This window comes from Diabrotica virgifera, chromosome 1, assembly GCF_917563875.1.
Source record: "Diabrotica virgifera virgifera chromosome 1, PGI_DIABVI_V3a".
In the NCBI taxonomy this organism is placed as follows: domain Eukaryota; kingdom Metazoa; phylum Arthropoda; class Insecta; order Coleoptera; family Chrysomelidae; genus Diabrotica; species Diabrotica virgifera.
The window spans coordinates 252454987-252478906 of NC_065443.1; the positions used below are offsets into that span (position 1 = coordinate 252454987).

Below are 23920 nucleotides of genomic sequence, written 5' to 3' on the forward strand. Positions count from 1 at the left end.
TATAGGATTTATATAAACATTTTTTAACAGCATAATACATAGTATATAATATGAATATAATTTGAAAAACTACTAAATAAACTTATTTTGCTAAACTAAATTTTGTCTTAATTTCATGGTAATTGAGCCCCGCGTCCTCAAATGAGGACAGTTGTTTTTTCAAAAATTTGAAAACTCATTTCTAAACTTCATTTTGCTTTTAAACCTTCCAAAAATAAAAATTCAATCGCAGCACTATACTTGATTGTTTCCATTGTAAATAAAGAATGAATTGACAGATTGAAATGAAACTTCACACACGTTCATAAGAACAGTGTACCAACATAACCTAAAAAATTAGGCTAGTAGCAACGCCTTCTCTTATCGAACCGCAAAACTTATTGAACAACCTAGTAGTTATTTAGGATTAACTTATTAATCTCATCAACCATTATGTTTAAAATGATGTATTATTCCAATTGCCTTTTGGAGTATGTCTTATAAATCAGAGCAAAACTTTTCTCATATTCTTCATATTTTTTATCATGTCACAATACTTTCTCCTCTTCTTTCGTCTACATTATTCTACAAATATCCAAGAATAAACAAAAAACGAGTTTGTAATGTAGTGGGGAGAATTTTAGAGATATATAGTAGTCCCATTTTAACTTTGCCCATGTGGCACGATTTATTTTCAAACAAATTAAATCAAAACATAAAGTAAAACGTACACCGATGTGTGTAGTATATATTATACAGTATACAAAATGTATATACACATCGACGTTCGTTTCACTTTATGTTTTGACTTAATTTGTTTGAAAATGAATCGTGACGCATGGGAAAATTTAGAGCGGACGAACAATAACCAATATTGATAACAATATAAGATTTGGCAGACTTCAGCTGATCAAAACGTTCGTTCTGAACATTTTTATGCAATCCATTTGGATTTTTATGGTTTTTAATTAAATTATACCTACTACTTAGAAGTTTTTTTACTTCTGTAAAGGTTGTATCAAGTCCTTGGAACTTTCCCGTTTTAATATAACCAATATTCTCTTTTTTTTTTTTCAGGTTCTAGACGAGCTTACCACAGCTTTGAAGAGACTTGAAAAAGATAAAGACTGCAATGTTGTGTCCATCACGTCTACCAGTAAAGCCTTTTGTCTAGGACTGGATTACGCTTGGCTAGTTAAGGAAAACAAAAACGATAGGGTCGAAAAGGCTTCAGTGATGGCTGAAACTGTTCGGTGAGTATCTTCAACACCAAAGTTAACAAATGTTAAAATGCTAGATGTAGTAGACATTATGAACCATAGCTGGTCATAAGTACCGCCCCCTAATTGCGCACAAAATTTGTACCTTTTAGTTTCACATGAACGGGCGCATGTCGTAAATATTACGTCTTTTTGTACATAATGTTTTCTTTAAACAAATGTTACACACTTTACTTTTACACTTTTACTTTAAACAAACAACACTTTAAAAAATATTATGTATTTTAAAAGGATCTGACTATTGGTCACAATCAACATTCTCATCCTTACAATAATTCAAAACCACCTCAATGACAAAATGTTTCTTGCATGTAAATAACTGACAACATGTTCTTCTTCTTCTGGTAGCACTACAACTCGGGGAGGGTCTTGGCTGACTGCACAACTCGCTTCTATCTCGAACGGTCGTCCATGATAGTTGGGTCAGTGGGCAGCCCCATTGTTCTTAAATCTGACCACAATTGTCTCTCCATCGCATTCGTTGGCGCAATCAGGGCCTTCTTTCTGTGGGGGCTTCCTCCCTGATCAGTTTGGCAAGGCGGTTATTAAGGAGTCTGTGGACATGGTCCTTAGACGCTGAGATTTAATTTCTTGGACTATGTCACTTGCCCTATACATCTGCTTGACCTCAGTATTTGTTCTCATTCGGTATTGGTTGCTATTAGGGTCGTGATAAGGTCCAAAGATTCTTCTGAGGATTTTTCTCTCAAAACATCTAAGTTTTCTTTCAATTGCTTTGGTCAGAGTCCACGTCTCACACCCATACATGAGTACCGGTCTAATCACTGTTTTATATATTCTGATCTTTGATGCTATTATGATGTATTATGGAGGCTGTACATACATCTGTTTGCTGCCTGAATTGTCCCTTTAATCTCTTCCCTGATATCGTTATCTGCAGTGATTGTTGCTTCGAGGTATTTAAAACTCTTAATAGACCAGGGCGCATCTGTAGAAATATGTACATTTGGACGTTGAGAGGTGACTCTAATTTTTTTGCAGAAATTGCTTGAAAATAACTCAAATAATAATATTTGAGTTATCCTCCCTCTCAAAAAGGTCCGTAACATTGTTTAAATAATCAAAATGTCAAAAAACGAACGAAAAATTCGATTTTTTTCTTAGTTTTTTTTATTATAACTTTAAAAGTATTCATTTTCGAGAAAAGTTGTACTAACATCAAAGTGGCGTAATTAAATTTCCTATAATATAGAATTGGTTAAAAATTTAAAAAATAGTCACCCTTGTTGCAAAATAGCAATAATTGCGAAAAAAAAACATACAAAAACAAGTATTCGCATTTTACGTTTTTCAACCATTTATGCTACACTAAGGAACTTCATATTTCACCCAGAAAAACTTTATGATACAGTAAAACAAATCTGTAAATTTCATTAAGATCGGTTCAATACATTTTGCAAAATAAATTTTGCAATCCAGCTTTCGCAAAAAAATATCATTTTTTCAAAATGTTACAGGACTGAAAATAAAGCAGATAGCAGGTTGAATTTTTTTTGCTTATAGAAGTGTACTGTACCTTTTATTTGTAATTTGCAAAACTAAAATCGATTAACCACCAAGGCTTCAGGAATTTTTTTAAGTAAACATTAATTATTGGTGCTACGCGCAAGACAGCGGATAGTTTGCTCTGATTGGGCATTCCAACGACCTTTGATAATGATTGATACATTTTAATTTTTATTACATTTCGATATAAATAAATAAATTTGTTTATTGCAAAATAAAAACACATACTCTATCCTTTGAAATAACAGTTTTCTTAGCAAAAACTTTTTTTGTTCATATATTTTAACTTAGAGAATAAAAGTTTATTATTTTTAAACACATGCAATTGTTTAAACAATATTTCACAAACAATAATAAAATTAGTTTGATTTTTGTGGAATTAAAATATTAAAATACAACAAAATATAGAGTAAGAAAATAATATATTAGATAAAGATTCGAAGAAATTTTGGGGAAATCAACTTGTGTGAATCAAACACCGCTGTCCTGCGCGTAGCACCAAAAATTAATGTTTATTTAAAAAATTTCCTGACGCCGTGGTAATTATTCTATTTTAATTTTGCAAATTGCAGATAAAAGGTACAGTACACTTCTATAAGCAAAAAAAAAATCAACTTGCTATCTGCTTTATTTTCAGTCCTGCAACATTAAAAAAAATGAATTTTTTTTGCGAAAGCTGGATTGCAAAATCTATTAAACCGATCTTAATGAAATTTACAGCATTGTTTTACCTGGGTAAAATATAAAGGTCCTAAGTGTAGCATAAATGGTTGAAAAACGTAAAATGCGAATACTTGTTTTTGTATGTTTTTTTTTTCGCAATTATTACTATTTTGCAACAAGGGTGACTATTTTTTAAATTATTAACCAATTCTATATTGTAGGAAATTTAATTACGCAACTTTTATGTCAGTACAACTTTTCTCATAAATGAATAGTTTTAAAGTTATAATCAAAAAACCAATAAAAAAATCGAATTTTTCCTTCATATTTTGACATTTTGATTATTTAAACAATGTTCCGGACCATTTTAAGTGGGAGGATAACTCAAATATCATTATTTGAGTTATTTTCAAGTAATTTCTGCAAAAAAAATTGAGTCACCTCTCAACGCCCATCTCACATTGGTGACTGTGTTTCGCACAATGTAAATGTCATCCGCGTATACTAGTAGTAATTTTGGTCCATTTACTGTCAGTAATTCGGTTCTAATTTGTGCTGTTCTTACTACTTTCTCCAGGATTATATTAAAAAGAAGAGGTGACAGCGCATCTCCTTTTTTCAGGCCACTGCTTATTTCGAACGATTATGAGAGTTTGTTACCTATCTGTACTCGGGATCTACAGCCATTTACGCATATGTTAAGGCTGTGGGTACATAATTCTCAAATATTTTACGTGTATCCCTACTTTTTCTGTATTTACACGGCAAATTACGTGTAGTAAAATTCACACTGGTATGGATATGTAAACATTACTAGAATGTCATTCTACTTGAAAATGTCATCATTAATTTAAAGAGATGGCTTTTGAATGTTCTTGGATAACTGTTATTTTTATAATTGGAAATTATTAATTCAGTTAATAAATGTGATAATTTTTTCACTAACTATGCATTCAGTGATTGTAATAATTTATTTGTACAACAAAAACTAATACTCAATCGAGAAAAGAGGAAAAGTGTTAAAGTGATTTTTTTAATAATATATTGTTATGGAACGCTTACAGTTTTGAACATCTTTAACAACAAAATACTTGGATCACAGAATATATTATCCTGATGTATTCTCTGCTTGGATCTTCCACAAATAATACACAATAAATAACTTTTTATTAACACGTCTTAAATCAATTATTTATCAAATACACTATATATCAATAATATTTAATCAATAACTCAAAATATTCCCGATGTAATGTCAAATATTTAAAATTGTCACTGTCTGACTGACAATATATGCGGACAATATTATATTCGGCTGAGTGCGTTGTAAGACAAAGATAGATTTGGAAAATATTACCACGGCATTGTGTTCATTTTTTTCGAATCCTGAAAAAAACAATAGATATTTTTGAAAAATTTAAACGCAGAATGAAAGACTAAATTATTACCGAGGGCCGAAAGTCCCTTAGAATAAATAAAAAGTTTATTTTGAATGAGATATTTGAAATTAAAAATCACACTTAATTTTCTCTTAGTTTTTCACCCCTGTAACTTATTAAAATAAACATTATAGAAGTTTTCAGGGACTTTCGGCCCTCGGTAATAATGTAATCTAGCATTCTGCGTTTAAATTTTTCAAAAATACTTATTAGTTTTCTCAGGATTCGAAAAAAATGAATCCCTATTTGAATAGCATTGCAGCCGAAAATACGTACCGATCCTCTTAACAAGCTGGATAAGTTTTTTTGGAACTGAAAGTTCTACCATTGCATTCCACATCTGATCCCTTTTAATGCTATCGTACGCTTGTCGGAAATCTATGAAGAGATTATGGATAGTTCTATTGAATTCCCATCCTTTTTCAAGCATATTTTCAAATAACTGACAACGGCAACACTTATTGAATCTGAAGATCTCTTCTTCTCTTTCTTTGATTTCGAAGCTGATAATTTAGATAAATAGAGGTTTTTGGTATTGTCCTTTTCATGATCATTTTTCAGTGCGTAACAAATGATAGAAAAAAAGGTAAGTCCGTGATAATACACATTTATGACATTTATTCTAACATGACATTTTAGTTAAATCTGACAGTTGTCACATTTTATTTGCAATTTGGAATAAAAACAAATCAAATGTGTTTCTTGCATTTATAAAATGGTATTTTCTTGATTTGTATAGTCTTATAAATTATACAGATTATATTTGTAATATTATTATCTACTTAAAAAAATTATTTTTTTATTATGGCGCCATCTATCGACAACTAGAATAACTAGAATAAATGTTATAAAAATGTCACCGACGAAATGTAATCAGCGACGTGCCAATGTCACCGACGAAATGTAATCAGCGACGTGCCTTTTTTTCTGTCACATACAATTTAATGCGTTAGAAAGAAATCGAAAAACTGTGACGCACTGAAAGATGATCATGAGAAATACTGTAACAATAGACTTTTATTTACTTTCGATCCGTGTATTTGATGGAAAACAGGTAGTTATATTTCTAGGCACCCTATACGAACAATAAACAATATTTTTAATATAACACCAATTTTTTTAATATAATTTATTTTTGTATTATAGGGAATTTTTGCTATGTCTCCTGAACTTCTCCAAAGTTCTTGTGGCCGGTATTCAAGGAGAATGTACAGGATTGGGAGTGACGATGTTGTCTTTGTTTGACACAGTTATAGCAAGCGATACAGCTACCTTCAGAACGCCCTATGCAAGTCTCGGATGTTTAGGGGAAGCAACATTTTTGCTGACGTATCCAAATCTAAATAGTAATGGATTGGTAAGTAATAATACACACACGTGCAAAAAAATGGATCCACTTAAAAATTTGGTCAATTTGATGTCACGAATTTCCTAAACCCGTTGTCCGATTTAAGCGATTTTTTACCGTGATATAGCCTTATTCATTAACAATATCGCTGTAATAATATTGTTGCCAGACAGGTAAACTGTCGTTGTATACTGGATGTACGAATCAAACTATGTCTTTTTTTCAAAGTTCGCATCACCCTGTGGACTATTCTAGCATTTATAAAATATTGAAATTAAAACCCAACTATAGCTTCGGGTCTTCTTAACATTCTGTTTTTAGATTCATTCGCTTATGTTGGATAATAGAAAAGTTAGGTACTTTAACAACTGGCCATGTTCGTCGTCAGTACAGGGTGTTTCTAAATAAGTGCGACAAACTTTAAGGGGTAATTTTACATGAGAAAATAAGGACAGTTTGCTTTATAATTATTATATGTCCTCAAACGCTTCGTTTCCGACATACGGGATGTTCAATTTTTTTTTACAAACTGACTATTTATTTCTTTAAAACCAGTTGAGATATGCAAATCAAATTTGGTGTGTTTTAAGACGTAGTTATTGCACATTTTTTGACATACAACTAAGAATTTAATATTAACCATTGGCGCGCAAACGGGTATTATGACCGATCATATTACCCGTATGCACGCCAATGGTGAGTTTTAAATTCTTAATTGTATGTCAAAAAATGTGCAATAACTACGTCTTAAAACCCACCAAATTTGATTTGCATATATCAACTGGTTTTAAAGAAATACATAAATCGTCAGTTTGTAAAAAAAATTGAACATCCCGTATCTCGGAAACGAAGCGTTTGCGGACATATTATGATTATAAAGCAAACTGTCCTTATTTTCTCATGTAAAATTACCACGTAAAGTTTGTCACACTTATTTAGAAACACCCTGTACTGATGACTAACATGGCCAGTTGTTAAAGGACCTAACTTTTTTTATTATCCAACATAAGCGAATGAATCTAAAAACAGAATGTTAAGAAGACCTGTGGCTATAGTTGGGTTTTAATTTCAGTATTTTATAAATGCTAGAATAGTCCACAGGGTGATGTGAACTTTGAGAAAAAAACACAGTTTGATTCGTACATCCAATATACAATGATAGTTTGACTGTCTAGCAACAACATTATTACAGAGATATTATTAATGAATAATGCTATAAACGTAGTAAAAATCACTTAAATCGGACAACAGGTTTAGGAAATTCGAGCTTCAAAAATGACCAAATTTTTAAGTGGATCGATTTTTTTGCACCCGAGTGTAGTTTAGAAAAGAAGGGTTCATTCAGAATGTTCATACCAAACCGTTCTTTCGGTGCATCATAGTTTATCGAATTCTCTCTATCTAGAGGTTTAAGAAAAAACTGTGTCGTGTTGATTATGCAGTGATATTTATTGATATATGTATTTACTTTATTTTACTATATTGTATTTTATTTTTAGGCTGCCGAATTATTATATGCCCAACAGGTTTTGAAAGCGGATGAAGCGTTCAGACGTGGACTGATCTCAAAGTTGTGCTGGCCTGAAAAATACAAGGACACGCTAAATAATTTTTTGACTTCAGTCGCAAAGGGATCGAGACAGGTAAATAAATAAATGTATTTGTTTATATCAACAGTCTAAAGCCTTCAATATTCTTCCACTTTATAAGCAATTCTGCTTGTTCATTGGCGGATTGATACCTCTATGGAAGGTTGTCACTCTATCTTTTGTGCGGTCGGTCGATACTTCTATCGATTGGTGATTTATCTCTTGCTATTTTGACCACACGTGTCTCCCCCATTCTGCTTATGTTGTTATTCCATGGTTTTTTTTCTATCTAGTGTCCATTCGTTTATACAGTGTACGTTACATTTTCTTCTGTCTTTACTCCTCTTTCGATCTCTCAACATATTTCCTGTAATTTTTCTCAGTACTCTCATCTCTGCCGTTTCAAGTAGTTTTTGTGTTGCGACTGTATCGGGTCTTGTTTCTGATCTATCATCATCATCATCATTCTCTTTGCCTTATCCCTATGCGGGGTCGGCTTCCATAATTGCATTTCTCCACACAATTCTATCTTGGGTCATATCAATGTTAACCCCCCTTTACCAACATGTCCTGCCTTATCGTCTCCCCCCAGGTTTTCTTTGGTCTTCCTCTCCTACTCCTTCCAGGAATCTGCACTTCAGCTATTCTTTGTATTGGGTGATTAACGTCTCGACGTCGAACATGACCAAACCATGTTAACCTATGCTCTCTCATTTTTTCATCAATTGGTGCCACCCCTAGACTTCCCTTAATATACTCATTTCTAATTTTGTCCTTCTTTGTCACTCCACTCGTCCATCTAAGCATTCTCATTTCCGCCACATGCATTCGTTATTCCTCTTTCTTTTTCACTGCCCAACATTCAGTTACGTACATCATAGCCGGTCTTATGGCTGTTTTATAGAATTTTCCCTTCAGCTTCATTGGAATTTTTCTGTCACACAGCACACCACTCGCTTCTTTCCACTTCACCCATCCAGCCCTAATTCTACTGCTTGCATCTCCATCTATTTCTCCATTACTCTGTAATACCGATCCTAGGTACTTAAAACTATTACTTTTCACAATCATTTCAGTATCCAAAGACACCATTTTATTTGTAGTAACTCCATCTTTAAATGAACATTCCGAATACTCTGTTTTTGTCATACTAACTTTTTAAACCTTTTTCCTCCAGAGCTTGTTTCCACTGTTCCAGTTTTTGTTCTAAGTCTCTTTCACTATTTCCTATTAACACTACATCATCAGCATACATTAGGCACCACGGAATGCTACCCTGTAGTTTCGCTGTTATCTGGTCCAAAACTAATAAGAATAAATAAGGACTAAGCACCGAGCCTTGGTGCAATCCTACTTTCACCTGAAATTTATCAGTCTCTCCCACACCTGTCCTAACACTAGTCGTTACTCCCTCATACATATCTCTCACAATCTTTACATATTCGCCAGGGACTCCTTTTTTATTGAGTGCCCACCACAGAATCTCTCGAGGAACTCTTTATCATATGCAGATAAAGGTCAGTGAAGATCAATGAATACCATATTATGAGCGTTGGTCTCTTTATTCTTGTATTTTTCCATCAGTTGCCTTACAAAAAAAAAATGGATCTGTTGTTGATCTGCCCTGCATAAAGCCAAATTGATTATCGGATATTTCGGTTTCTTCACGTTTCCGCCTATCAATTACTCCCATATTTTCATGGTGTGGCTAAGTAGTTTTATAGCCCTGTAGTTTGTACATTGTTGTATGTCTGCCTTGTTTTTGTAGACAGGTACTAATATACTGCTTCTCCATTCGTCTGGCATTTGTCCAACTTCCATAATTCTATTAAATAGACCTGCTAGTCAACTTATTCCTGTCTCTCCCAATGCTCTTCATACTTCCCCAGGAATGTCATCTGGTTCGACTGCTTTTCCTTTCTTTATTTTTTGAAGCGCTTAAGCCACTTCCGCTTAAGCCACTCCGTTAACTCCACAGGCTGTCTGTCAAATTCTTCATTTAATAAACTGTCAAAATACGGTCTTGTTTTTGATGCATATGCCATTATTGGTCTTAACACTGGCTTTATAAATTCTTGACTTCATATAGTGTTATTAAGACATCCTGCCAGTCTATTTGCTTTTTGTACGTGTTTCCTCACTGCCTTGTCCAGGTCTTCGTAGCTTAACAATGTAATACCAAGGTATTTTATTTCCATTACTTGCTCAATACTGATACCATCAATTTATATTTTAAATCTGATTGGTTCTTTACTGATTACTATTGTTTTGAACCTGTTCACAATGAAAACCCTGTTGTTCATCTGCTAAAATTATCCTCTGATTGGCTAATCCTTGTAGAATTTTAGTTGTAAGTTTTAGGATAGTATTTAACAAGTTGATACCTCTGTAGTTTTCTGGCTGCTTTTTGTCTCCTTCTTTGAATAGTAGAATTAATTTGCTCGTTCTCCATTGATTTGGTATTTTATTGTGTTTTATGATTTTGTTATTAATGTTGTTAATTGTCCTGTCATTGCTGCTCCACAATATTTCAGCAATTCGTTTGGTATTTCGTCCTTACCTACAGTTTTTCTGTGCTTTAGCTTTTTAAGTGCTTATAGAACTTCCTGTGTACTTATATTAACATCTTCATATATTCTTTTCTGTGTATTTTGGTTCTATTAGATTTTACATCCGTTCTTTGACCTCTTATAAAGTCCCATATTTCCTTTTGCAGACCATAAATATAATGTTCGGTTTCTTTCGAAAAACGTTCCCAGTGTTCGTTTTTATTCTTCTTACGAGTGAATGTTTTTCGTTTCTAATTAGCTTATAATTCTCGTATGCCTCTTCTATCTTAGTTGACATGTATTTTAGGTAAACTTTTTTCTTTTCTTTACATTTTTCCTTCACTTCTGTTCAAAACCATGTGTCTTTCACCAAGAACTTCCTTGGTTGAGGCAAAGATACAGTATGTGGCAAAATAAACAGTACTGAAAGGAATCCACGAGGAAAAATTTCCTGTAGTTGGCTGTATACCATTACAAAAACATAAAATCCGTTATAAAAGGTATATTTGTTAAAATCCCTATACAGGGCTACATCAAAGACAGAACTAGTTTTCGATCGGTTGACCATCTGGTCGGTGCAATCTTAGAATCTACATGCAAGCCACCAAAGTAAAAATAACAGGGTAAAAACCCTTTACAATTGATCTGTCATCGGAACATATGACAAAGATGTGAATTATAACATGGAAGATTAAGATATCCAATGTTTTTCGCCCGAGGTACCAATGAGCTCTATCTGACAAGTTCACATCATGACTGTACGGAAGCAAGTGAAATGAATATTGAAATGTTTAGGATTATATATCTAGAATACATGATATAGAATTGCAAACATTATTCACGACGACGCACGTTCCCGATAAAACAGATGTTAAAGATGGCCTCTGGCCAGTAGTAGATCTATTGGGAGGGAAAGTGAGGAAATTTCCCACCCTAACAAGGTCCAAAATTAAAGAAAAAAAAATTGTTCAAACAAAAATATATATGCTGACATGAAACCGAAACCACAGAAAGACAAATTCAACCCAATAAACACGCTAGTTAGGAAAATTAAGGGAACTTAATGTCCATAAGTTATTATTTATATCTTTTATGTAATCTGAGTTTATGTCTTTTGGCTGGTTTTTCATAGGAAGTTCCCCCTTAAGGCAAATTTACCCTCCCAAGGCAAATTTCTAGATCCGCCACTGCCTCTGGCACGAAAAAACCTTTAATTCTAGTCCGCAATTCTGAAGTGTCAGACGGTGGATCTGTCTGACTTCTTAAGCATTCCCCATATGTACACATCTGGTGGCGTTAGTTGTGGTGAGTAGCGACTCGCAAAATGATCGCGCAATATTCGAAGAGAATCCCTGGCAGTGTGACAGGTTATCCTGCCCTGCTGAAACTATTGTTAATTTTAAGGTTAAACCATTTTCGTGATCTTTTAGTCCAGAGAAATAAGATTTTTCTCGTGACACATCCCCCTCCAGGCCAAAACCAAATTTTTTGAGTAGTATGGACATCTATAATAATAACCTAATATGTTTCCTGCAGCCGATTTTGATGATTATACATAGTTATAAACAAATAAAGATCAACAATCGGTAAATTTTCGCTTTTTCCGTCTATTACCAAAAAGTTAAGGAATTTTAAACAAATTTGAGAGTAAGAAACTCATAAATCGTTTAAAAAACTTCAATATGACGTTCGCTGAATATGCCTATCCTTATTGATTGCTTAGAAAATTGCAAAATAAATCATAAAGTTTAACTTTTTATAAAAATATTCATAACTTATGTAAAAATTAACTTAGAACCTTCTTATTACACGGAATGCTGAGACTTCTGGTGCGTAAATCATACCCTAAATTTCAAATTAATTGGTAAAATAGTTTAAAAGTTATTTAATTTGTTTATCCCAAATTCATTTTTTTTTGCAGCACTATAAGTCAGAAAATTATGAAGTTACAGTAATACTTCGGACAGTTTATGAAAGAAGAACATTTATACTATTAACTTAATTTAAAAAAATGACAAAAAGTAATTTTAAACAGTGTAAAATTATTTTGCAAAAACATGTCGATTTTTTGCATACTTAGAATAACACATTTAGAAAGAAAAACAATTGTCCTAGGACAATTAGGGACGAAGTTAGAACTCCACTTTTTTTAATTCACATGTTCTTGCAAAATAATTTTGCAATATTTAGAATTTTTTTCGTCTTTCTTTTTTAATTAAATTAATAGTGTAAAACTTCTTTCATAAACTGTCCAAAGTATTACTGTAACTTCATCTTTTTCTGACTTACAGTGTTGCAAAAAAAATTATTTGGGATAAACAAATTAAATAACTTTTAAACTATTTTACCAATTGCTTTGAAATTTAGGGTATGATTTAAGCACCAGAAGTCTCAGCATTCCGTGTAATAAGAAGTTTCTAAGTTAATTTTTACATTTAGGAATATTTATAAAAACTTAAAATTTATGATTTATTTTGCAATTTTCTAAGCAACCAATAAGGATAAGACATTCAGCGAACGCCATATTGAAGTTTTTTATACGAGTTATGAGTTTCTTACTCTCAAATTTGTTTAAAATGCTTAACTCTTTGGTAATAGACGAAAAAGCGAAAATTTACCGTTTTTTGATCTTCATCTGTTCATAACTATGTATATTATCGAAATCGGCTGCAGGAAACACATGTTATTATTATACAGGGTGTAACAAAAATTCAGGTCATAAATTTAATCACATATTCTGGGACCAAAAATAATTCGATTGAACCTAATTTACCTTAGTACAAATGTGCACATAAAAAAAGTTACAGCCCTTTGAAGTTACAAAATGAAAATCGATTTTTTCCAATATATCGATAACTATTAGAGATCTTTTATTGAAAATAGGCATATGGTATTCTTATGGTAGTAGTATCTTAAGAAAAAAATATAGTGAAATTTGGACACCCCATAAAAATTTTATGGGGGTTTTGTTCCTTTAGACCCCCCAAACTTTTGTGTACGTTCCAATTTAATTATTATTGTAGTACCATTAATTAAACACAATGTTTTAAAAAATTTTTTGCCTCTTAGTACTTTTTCGAAAAATCAGCTTTTATCGAGATATTTTGAATATTTGTCAAATACACCACATATTTGTATATGGCTAAGTGCGATTATGGAGACTTGGTAATAATATGAAAATTTATTTATGATTTACATTTTTAGGTATATTTTGAATCATATTAAAAAAGAAACCACATCTCGATAAAAGGTGCCTTATCGAAAAAATACAAAGAGGCAAAAAAGTTTTAAAAACAATGTGTTTAACTAATGGTACCGCAGTAATAGTTTAATTGGAACTTACACAAACATTTGGGGGGTTTAAAGGAACAAAACCCCCATAAAAATTTTATGGTAACATATTAAAAAAGAAGCCGTAACTCGATAAAAACTGTCTTATCGAAAAAATACTAAGAGGCAAAAAAGTTTTAAAAATATTGAATTTAACTAATAGTACCACAATAATAATTTAATTGGAACGTACACAAAAGTTTGGGGGGGTTTAAGGGAACAAAACCCCCATACAATTTTTATAGGGTGCACAAATTTCACTATAATTCATTCTTAAGATGTTCCTGCCATAAGAATGCCACATGTCCATTTTCAATAAAAAAATCTCTAATAGTTTTCGATATATTCAAAAAAATCGATTTTCATTTTATAACTTCAAAGGGCTGTAACTTTTTTATGTGCATATTTGTACTAAGATAAGTTAGGTTCATTCGAACTATTTTTGGTCCCATAATATGTGATTTAATTTATGACCTGTATTTTCGTTACACCCTGTAGATGTCCATACTACTCAAAAAATTTGGTTCCGGCCTGGAGTTGTGTCACCAAAAGCATATTTTTTTTCCTTTTTCTCTGAACTATTTTCCGTATGACCGAAAATAGTACTCCTAAATCCTGAAATTTTTTTCTGCAAAACAGAATAATTCTGAAGCACCTAACATTATCACGACATTCACATACGTTATAACGACGTTCAGAAACCACTTTCGTGGCGTGACGTACGTTTCGGCGCATGGCACATACAAATTAGACGCATACGCATTTCAGTACTGTTTATTTTGCCGCATACCGTATTAGACTTAATTTTTGCCCAGCTTTCTTCGACTCCATCACTTTCTTTGATATACATCTTTGTGCCTCTTCACATATACAGGGTGATTTATTAGTAGGGTAAAGCTCAATAGCTCCGCTATAGTAATAGATAGCAATAAAAGTTAATAACAAAAATTTTAGCCACCTTTGAGCTTCACATTACAAAATTAATTAGAATGTTACAGGGTGTTCGATAACACAGTGGCAGACCAAACTTATGTTTTTTTTTTAATGGAACACCCTATATTTTATTTTAAATTCGAAATCCTGTTAACTTCTCCATCACAAAAATAAAGGTTTGTTATGTTATACAGGGTATTTACAAAGTTATAACCAATTTTATATGAAAATCGTAACAAGTTCAACTCCCTGTATAAATAAAAATAAGCAAAACAACAATGGTTTATTAATGCCATATTTTTTAACGTATTGTCAAAATTTTCAAGAATGGTCGATATTGCTAATTTTCTTTATATCAAATACAGGGTGAGTCAAAACGCAAGTACCTTATTTTCTCAGTAATTTTAAATGGAACACCCTGTATTTTATATCACTATTGAAAAGTACCATTACCGAACTTTAATTTTTAGATAACATTCCCTATGTCTAAATTTATTAGTTTTCGAGATATTTTCATTTTTCAATACCAGTAGCGTGGCCACCCAAATCACCAGAATTTAATAAACTGGACTGATTTTTTTGGGGTTACGTTAATAATGAAGTTTATAAAATACCTCCAACGACAAGGGATGAGATGAAAAATAGAATACAAAGTGTATTTCGATGTGTTAATTTACAAATGCTCCGTAGAGTAAGTAGCTCATTCAATGATCGTTTTTAGGCGTACATAAATGTGTTAGGAGATAATTTTGAACACCTTATGTAATTAAATATTAAAAATATTTTATTAAAAGTAGCTTCTAATTTTTTCAAACATGTTTTTTGCAAAATGTATTACTGATAAATTAGGTTTCATTCTTTATTTGTTACATTATTACATTTACATACAAAAGTAGTGTTTAATTGTCTTCACAAAATATTGTATTTTGTGTTTGTGTGTTTTTTTTGTAAAATTTATTACTAATTTTCTTTGTTAATTTGTTGCATTTACATAAAAAGATAGTTTTTAATTGTTTCAAAAATGTTGCATGTAGTGGTTGTGTTTTTGTTTGTAAAATGTATTACTAATAAATTATTTTTATTTCTTTATTTGCTACAGTGTTACATTAATTACCGGATTGATAATCGGTAATCTTCAATTGTCAATTCAGTCATGGCTTACTTAAAATTTAGATAAATTTAAACACCTAAAATAATTTGCTCTGAAAATGAAAATATCCCGAAAACTAATAAATTTGGGCATAGGGAATGTTATATAAAAATTAAAGTACGTTAATGTTACTTTTCAATCATGAAATAAAATACAGGGTGTTCCATTTAACATTACTGAGAAAATAATGTACTTGCGTTTTGACTCACCCTGTATTTGATATAAAGAAAATTAGCAATATCAATAATTCTTAAAAAATTTGACAATAAATAAAAAAATATGGCATTAATAAACCATTGCTGTTGTGCTTATTTTTATTTATACAGGGAGTTGAACTTGTTACGTTTTTCATACAAAATTGGTTATAACTTTGTAAATACCCTGTATAACATAACAAACCTTTATATTTTTGTGATGGAGAAGTTAACAGGATTTCGAATTTAAAATAAAATATAGGGAGTTCCATTTAAAAAACATAAGTTAGGTCTGCCACTGTGTTATCGAACACCCTGTAACATTCTAACTAATTTTGTAATGTGAAGCTCAAAGGTGGCTAAAATTTTTGTTATTAACTTTTATTGGTATCTATTACTATAGCGGAGCTATTGAGCTTTACCCTAGAAATCAATCACCCTGTATATGTGTTTCATTCTGATTTTGCACAATACCAATTAGTGTTTTCAAAAGTGTATTTGCATTGTTTTTGAGGGAAAAATGTATTGTTAATAAAACCTTCAATGGCTTAACTAAATGGTTTTTTTTGTGTTTAACTCAATAATTAAAACGACATTGACGTTTTAGAGTCTGGAGGCGACTAAGAGAAGGCTTCGAGTCAACACAAGGGATCAAATAGAAGCAGCTATCAACGACGAAGTCGAGATCCTGATCGATCATTGGACGAGTCCAGAATGCCAGGAAAACTTCTCCAAACTCAAAAAATAAATAGAGCCCCCGTTTATATATCAAGAATATTTGAATCGTGTGGTACAAAATGATTTTATTAAATGTGAAAACAGTTTTCCAAAAGAACTTTTCACGTTTCTAAAAAATATTTTTTATATTTTCATAAATTAGTTAGGTAAGACTTTTATTACATCCTATATTTAGGATTTTATCTTTCTAGACGATTTTTAGTAGGATGTTCGTTTTGTTAGTTTAACATAAAGAAATTTAAAAATTTCACAGACTGTTCGTTTAGCGCAGACAAGGAGTTCCCAAAGATTGGTGCAATTTTTGACGTATTTGTTCCTGTTGTGGACAAAACGAAACATTCTGGATAAATACAATGTGTATAAGAAAGTGATGAACGGTTTAGATTGTGTGAATAGTCACAATAAAAGTTAAAGATAATTATATTTAAGATTATATTATATTCGTTTTGATAGATTATATATTCTATATACGGTACTGAGAGTTGAACAAATGACCGTACTCTACATACTAACGTGAATTAAGAAGGTATGGGTTGGTGTTATAACAGTGATCACTATGTTTTTATCGTACTTCTTAATATAATTTTTTCCTATAAATAATAATTTTGATTAATTTTGAGTTTTATGTAACACATGTTACTTTCATAACCATTAGTTGGTCTCTGATTCTTATGGCTACATTTGGTCAACACTCGTGATACAATCTTCAGCAACAAAAACAGAAGAATTGATAAACAGCCAGTGTTTTAGGAATGCTATTTGAAGTAACTAAAGAGTTGAAGAGATAAATCCTAAAGTTCAGAGGTTTTAAAAGAATTACTTACTGCATTCTAGAAAAGCTCTTAATGTGATTCAGATTCTGAGCTATTCCAGGTTAATCAACACACTTTGAATTAATTTTTTTCCTGGCCTATTTAGATTTTGTTAAAATTTAGAGTATTCATAGTGGATGATTAGTTGAAGAAAAATACAAAATTTTAAATTTTTATCTCAAGCCGTTTCCGAAATATGGTTATGTAAAGTTTTAAGGTCCAAAACACCGTGACAATACTTTATTGGAATGGCTGTAGAAGCTGACCTGATTGAGCTAGACTGCTGGGAGAGGTGTCATTTTGCAGCATTTTTAAAGCTCTTTACAGTTACATATACAGCATGATGATACGATATACAAGTTTTTCTCAAACAAATAAAAATATAATTTGATTAAGTTTTTTTCCAAAAAGTACATAATTTAAAATTTTCATAATATTCCTACAAATACATAGTACTGTTGTTAATAACCTATCAAAATTTTATCATGGGATGGTGATGGGTTCAACATAAAAAAATAAATTTCACACATACAGTATGGTGCAAATGAAAGGAATAAATTCGTAATGTCGCAAGTTGGCAACTTGAAGGAAAAATACCGAAACAGGTCCATTTTTATTGTTAAATATTAATTTTTTTGGCATATGCATCATACTAGTGACGTCATCCATCTGGGCGTGATGACGTAATCGATAATATTTTAAATGAGACTATAGGTCATGTGTTAAGGTAGACTTCCGCACCAAGCGACCGAGACAGGAGACCGCGACAGGCGACAGATAGGCGAGGTCTCCCCACGACTGCTCTCAATGCAATTATATCAGGGTAGTTCTGCAGCCCGCGACCGAGACCAGCGACCAACTATCGTCTAATCGCGACCTATCTGTCGCCTGTCGCGGTCTCCTGTCTCGGTCGCTTGGTGCGGAAGTCTACCTTTAGCTCATTTGAAAGGTTATTCAATTCTCTATTCAGTAATATGTATAAACAATAATATAATTGAAAATTACTAAGTTCTCGGGAAGATATATAAATAATATAATTATTTATACAGGGTAGCAAAAAGTTTTTTTAAATTAAATTAATTGACAAAAAAAGAAGAATGTATGTAATTTATTTAATTTAAAATAAAATTTGCTGTTGCCAGAAACCAATATATTACATACATTCTTCTTTTTTGTTAATTAATTTAATTAAAAAAACTTTTTGCCACCACCCTGTATAAATAATTATTATGTTATTGTTTATATTACTGAACAGAGAATTAAATAACCTTTCAAATGAGCTAACACACGACCTATAGTCTCGTTTAAAAAATCATCGATTACGTCATCACGCCCAGATGGATCACGTCACTAGTATGATACATAAATATGCCAAAAATATACAATTTAAAAATAAAAATCGACCTGTTTCGGAATTTTTCCTTAAAGTTGCCAACTTGCGACATTACGACTTTATTCCTTTAATTTGCACCATACTGTATGTGGTGTGATATTTTTTTTTTTTTATGTTGAACCCATCACCATTCCATGATAAAATTTTTATATGTTATTAACAACAGTACTATGTATTTGTAGGAATATTATGAAAATTTTAAATTATGTACTTTTTTGGAAAAAAACTTAATCAAAATATATTTTTTTTAAATGAAGTAAAAGACAGACGTACTCTCATCTCAATCATTGAGAGTACGTCTGTCTTTTACTTCATTTAAAATGAACTCTCACATGCAATCCATTCAACATATTTTTTTTGTTTGAGAAAAACTTGTTTATCGTAGCATCATGCTGTAATATATCACTGTAAAGAGCTTTAAAAATGCTGCAAAATGACACCTCTCCCAGCATTCTAGCTTCAATTAGGTGAGCTTCTACAACCATTCCAATAAAGTATGATCGGGATGTTTTGGACCTTTTTGGAAAACTTTACATAACCATATTTCGGAAACGGCTTGAGATAAAAATTTAAAATTTTGTATTTTTGTTTCTCTTATTAGCCACTGTGAGTATTCCAAATTATAATAAAATCTGAATAGGGGGTGGAAATTAGGTGTGTTCAGTTGATATGGAATTGTCCATCTGATAATAGCACATAACGAACTGTTAAAAAAGTTTGGCTATAAGTTCGAATTTTGTTATTTATGCCTGGTTGCACCAACAGATCTTAAGCTTAAGACGTGTTTTAAGCTCAGCTTATGAAAAATACGCGTTAGACCGTATTTTCAGCTTGTCACAATGGATTTCCACGTGGATTAGATAGACAAGAATCGAAAATTATGGTGCAAAGTAAGTTACACTTAAAGCGGTTCTATCTATAACCTGAGCTGGGTTAAGCTGGAGCTTAAGATTTGTTGGTGCAACCAGGCATCATCGATAGATGGCATCAAAAAAACAGTGTATATATATGTTGCCAGGGATCAAGCTGCGTATCATAGTGTATACACCTGTGTACATGAGAGGTCAGATTTGGTTTTGGGTGTTTTGCTATTTAGGGCTTATTTCCACTTTCATTTTTGACTCTAAAGATTTTTTTCGGAATTTGTTTTTATGTACTGCTGCTGGTTTCTTTTTGGAACTTAACTCTTTTACATGAGATTTTTCATTGTTCATGAAGATCCGTTGGTTGTCTTGAAAATTCAAGGCACATCTTGTGCTTGAAATATTTCATTGTGATTTCCACATGTGATATGAAGTCTGAAAAACTGTTTTCCTTTGACATCAACTTTTCTTAGTTTTTTTCTCCTTATTTTTACCACTCGTTAACAGTAATTTCTAGTTAGAAATAATTATCATTTCTATTATTTGAGGTTTATGCAACAACTGTTATTTTCAATAATATTTAAATTAGCCCTTGGTTTAATAGGGAACTTGCATAAAATTTTAAATTCGGAAAAATGGTATAAATCACTACAGAACATAATTTAGAACCTGTATCAAAAATAAAAAAGTTTTGTTTGTCTTTCGTTTGGCCCCTAAAGACAACTAAAAATTCAACTTATACCAGCCACCCCAAAACGCGTCGTGACGTAACGGGGTTGTATGTTTACATTCTACACCAATTGTATATATAATTTTAAATTAGACATTATAAACGTCAGTAGAAAATACAGTTATGTGACGTTACAAATGTTTTTGATCGTTTGAACTATTCATAGAAAATTTGTACTTTTACAAAATGGATTTATTTTCAATAGTAATTCTTCTTTCCTTTCCTTCAAAAACTGTATCAAACTGCAATCTCCACAAACTGGTATATTTTATTACAATGATATACGATAAATGTCATTAGAATATAAATATTTTTCCTTTATTCCCCGACGACGATTTGGCTAAATATCCAAGTAGATGGAGGCCAATAAACTAAAGAAGAAGAAGAAGAATATACGTAAATATAACCATAAACTGAACCACATAGTTAAACTCTGTGACTTCACGGGTCGTGTGAACTATTTTAAAATAAAGAAGACTTTAAATTTGTACTTCTAAGTTATTATGAGTTTTTGAAGCGTGAAATTTTGGTAATCTCATTTTTATACAAAACTGAACATTATTATGTAATAAAAAAATGTGCAATTTCCCTATTGGTATGACTGGAGTTGCCTGAACATTAATGATAATAGTTAACATAGCCAGCAACAGAAGCAAAAAAGAAGATGAAACTAAATTACATAGGCTGAAGAGAATATCATGAGTTTCATAAATTTTAACCTTTTCGTTGACAAATTAAATTTCTTTAAGCTAAAAATCTGAAAATGCACAATTTGGTTTCTACCAGATGTCCTCATTTGAGGATATCATGAGCCATTGGAGTAAAAATATTAAATATATTTTTTAAATGCTAACAAAAAACAAAAACTAAAGCATTTTATTCAATAAGTAATGTATGGTATCTTACAAAACAATTTTTTTCTTTACTTATACAGAGATGAACATTGATTGCATTTGTCGTATGTCAATATAGAAATGTCATATGAAATATGGGATGCGTGATCATGGTGGGGATACACGAAACTATGCCAGCGCCCGTAGCGGCGAAAAATGACAACTTTGGCGAATAATGATTAAATAATATTTTTTTATAATAGATATTTCGTTCGCTTACCTTATTATTGCCGTTTTGATTTTTATTATTTATTTTTATATTTTCATACTGACTTTTATCCTTCCCTGATCCGGTGGTATATTCCTATCGTCATTTATTTCCATTTTGTGTTACACACACATCACAAAAGTAATAGTTCAATAGGCCCAGCTAATGTTAAAATCTGGTAATAATAATTCACACTGCCTAATTGCTTTCGATGTACACTTAATTAATGTTAACACCGACAACTAAACTATAACGTAAAAGTGAACTTCCAAATATCCGTTTTTTTAATTTGGCGTTTATTTGACACTCGAACTTTATAATAAATTTTATCAAAAATGGTAAATAAAAATATTACATTAAAGTCAAATATGTCATATGTGTATATGTTTAACGTCAAATTGTGTTCGCCAAAAATTTCAGCCGGAGCGAGTAGAAACCAATATTTCAAAAAATTAAATATTTTGTTCAAAAGCTGTTAGATGGCAGCACAACTACTCATTGGTCGGAATATGATGTCCATAATCGTGGACAATGAGTTGGTAAAAACACATGGAGCTACATACAAAAAATTATAATAGGTTGTCCTCAATTGAGGACATGGTGAACAAAAGGGTTGCAGTTCAGAAAACTAAAGAAAATAAGGAAATAGAACTAAGGAGAATATAACATTGTTACGTAAAACGCTTATGAATGCACGATAATGCTCATGCCAATGAGCTAATAGGTCAAGATTCGATCCTTGTTGTCACAAACAGGCTCAGTAAACTGGACAAGAAATTGACACTTTTTTGTAACACGAGAATGAATTAAGTTAGGATTCTTATTCTAGAACTCAACAATTTCGGTATAGAATGAGCATATGGCATATGAAATACAATTTGCTATGAAAAATACCCAGATATGGCTACCTTGGCTCTATCACCACTTGATTTCCAACTTAACTACAGTAGGAAAAATGAAAGAATACCCATGAACGAACATATAAAACACGCTGTATTTTCCTGTCACCGTGTCACACAAAAAATTGGCCAGCGCATGTACATGTAATAATTATTGTTGCATGTACTTGTACTGGACAATTTTCTTTGTGACACGGTGACAGGAAAATACAGCGTGTTTTATATGTTCGTTCATGGGTATTCTTTCATTTTTCCGACTGTATTCAATCTAACATGCTTATTATATTATTCACTGAAGTATTAAATTTCTTTGTTATATTTCATTGGATTTCTTAAAAAAGACTGAAAGTTTAAAAGTTAACTTTTTAATACACATTGTATACAGTTGAATCTGTACATATATTCTATGTGTTTTTATAGATCGATAATTCTTTAGCAGAATGTTTTGCAATGAGATTTATACTCCCAAGAATTTGTGCATTGTAACTTTGGCGATTTACGGATTTTTGTAAAGTGGGCAACATCGCAAATTGATTTTAGTTTTTGTATCAAATGTCAGTATTTTTCATTGAAGCTAGAAAGTAATTGTTGTTTTTATATTAAGCAAGTAATTTTCTAGTATTTAAATGCATTGCAAATCTTGTGAAGTTATGGAAAAGAATATTTTTGACTGTTGAATAATAGGCTTATATTCCTTATCATTTGAAGAATATAAATTTGTTTAGCAACTCAGGTTGTTTTATTAACTAATTTTTATTCTTTGTTCATGTGCAAATTCTTGGTTTTCTATGTTTTTATGTTGGGACACCCACGTAGTAATAAGTGACTTGTAATTTCTAAAGACATTTTTATTTTTCGGCAAATTCTCGTAGATTCCGATGATGATTCAGTTCAGAGCCAGTAAAAATGAGTATTTATTTCTCTCTAAATTTTATAAATAGTACAGTAGTTTATGTTCACTTTATATGCTTGTTAAATACTTGATTTGTTGTTTTATTGGAATTAATAAATAGATTGTACATACAAAGCATTGTTTTATTATTTATTTTTGTTTTAATATAGACCAGGAAGGATCTGTTTTTAGGTGGATGTGAAAGATGGCATTCGGATTTTTGCGGATAAAGTTAGGTGATAACTTCGTTAATGATAATTGACTTATGCTCCTTCTCAAATATGCCCGGAACATTAATAAAAAAAATAAAATATTTAAAAATTTCAAAAAATTTCGTTTTTTTTTTCTACTTTCTTTGCTTATAACCAGATACGATTGGTTAAGAATGTCTTAATTTAACATCCTTGCTGCGGAAGAGCAATAAATATAAATAAGGGGGCAACACAAGCCAGTCCTAATTCAATGTTTTTCCATCACTTAGGTTACACTTGGTGGAACCTTCCTAATTCGC

At 31.5% G+C, this 23920-nt stretch overlaps 1 protein-coding gene across 2 annotated transcripts in view; it reads left to right on the forward strand.

Annotated features, from left to right (window-relative positions):
* Positions 1-23544, forward strand: part of LOC114335034 (uncharacterized) — a 100107-nt gene extending 76563 nt beyond the window's left edge. For both annotated transcript variants that reach the window (XM_028285190.2, XM_028285191.2), the window contains 4 exons: positions 1057-1232; positions 6035-6245; positions 7736-7879; positions 16589-23544. In XM_028285190.2, coding sequence (XP_028140991.1) covers positions 1057-1232; positions 6035-6245; positions 7736-7879; positions 16589-16729 — 672 coding nt within the window. In that variant the 3' untranslated portion in view covers positions 16730-23544. The remainder of the gene's footprint in view (positions 1-1056; positions 1233-6034; positions 6246-7735; positions 7880-16588) is intronic.
* The last annotated feature ends 376 nt before the right edge of the window (positions 23545-23920 follow it).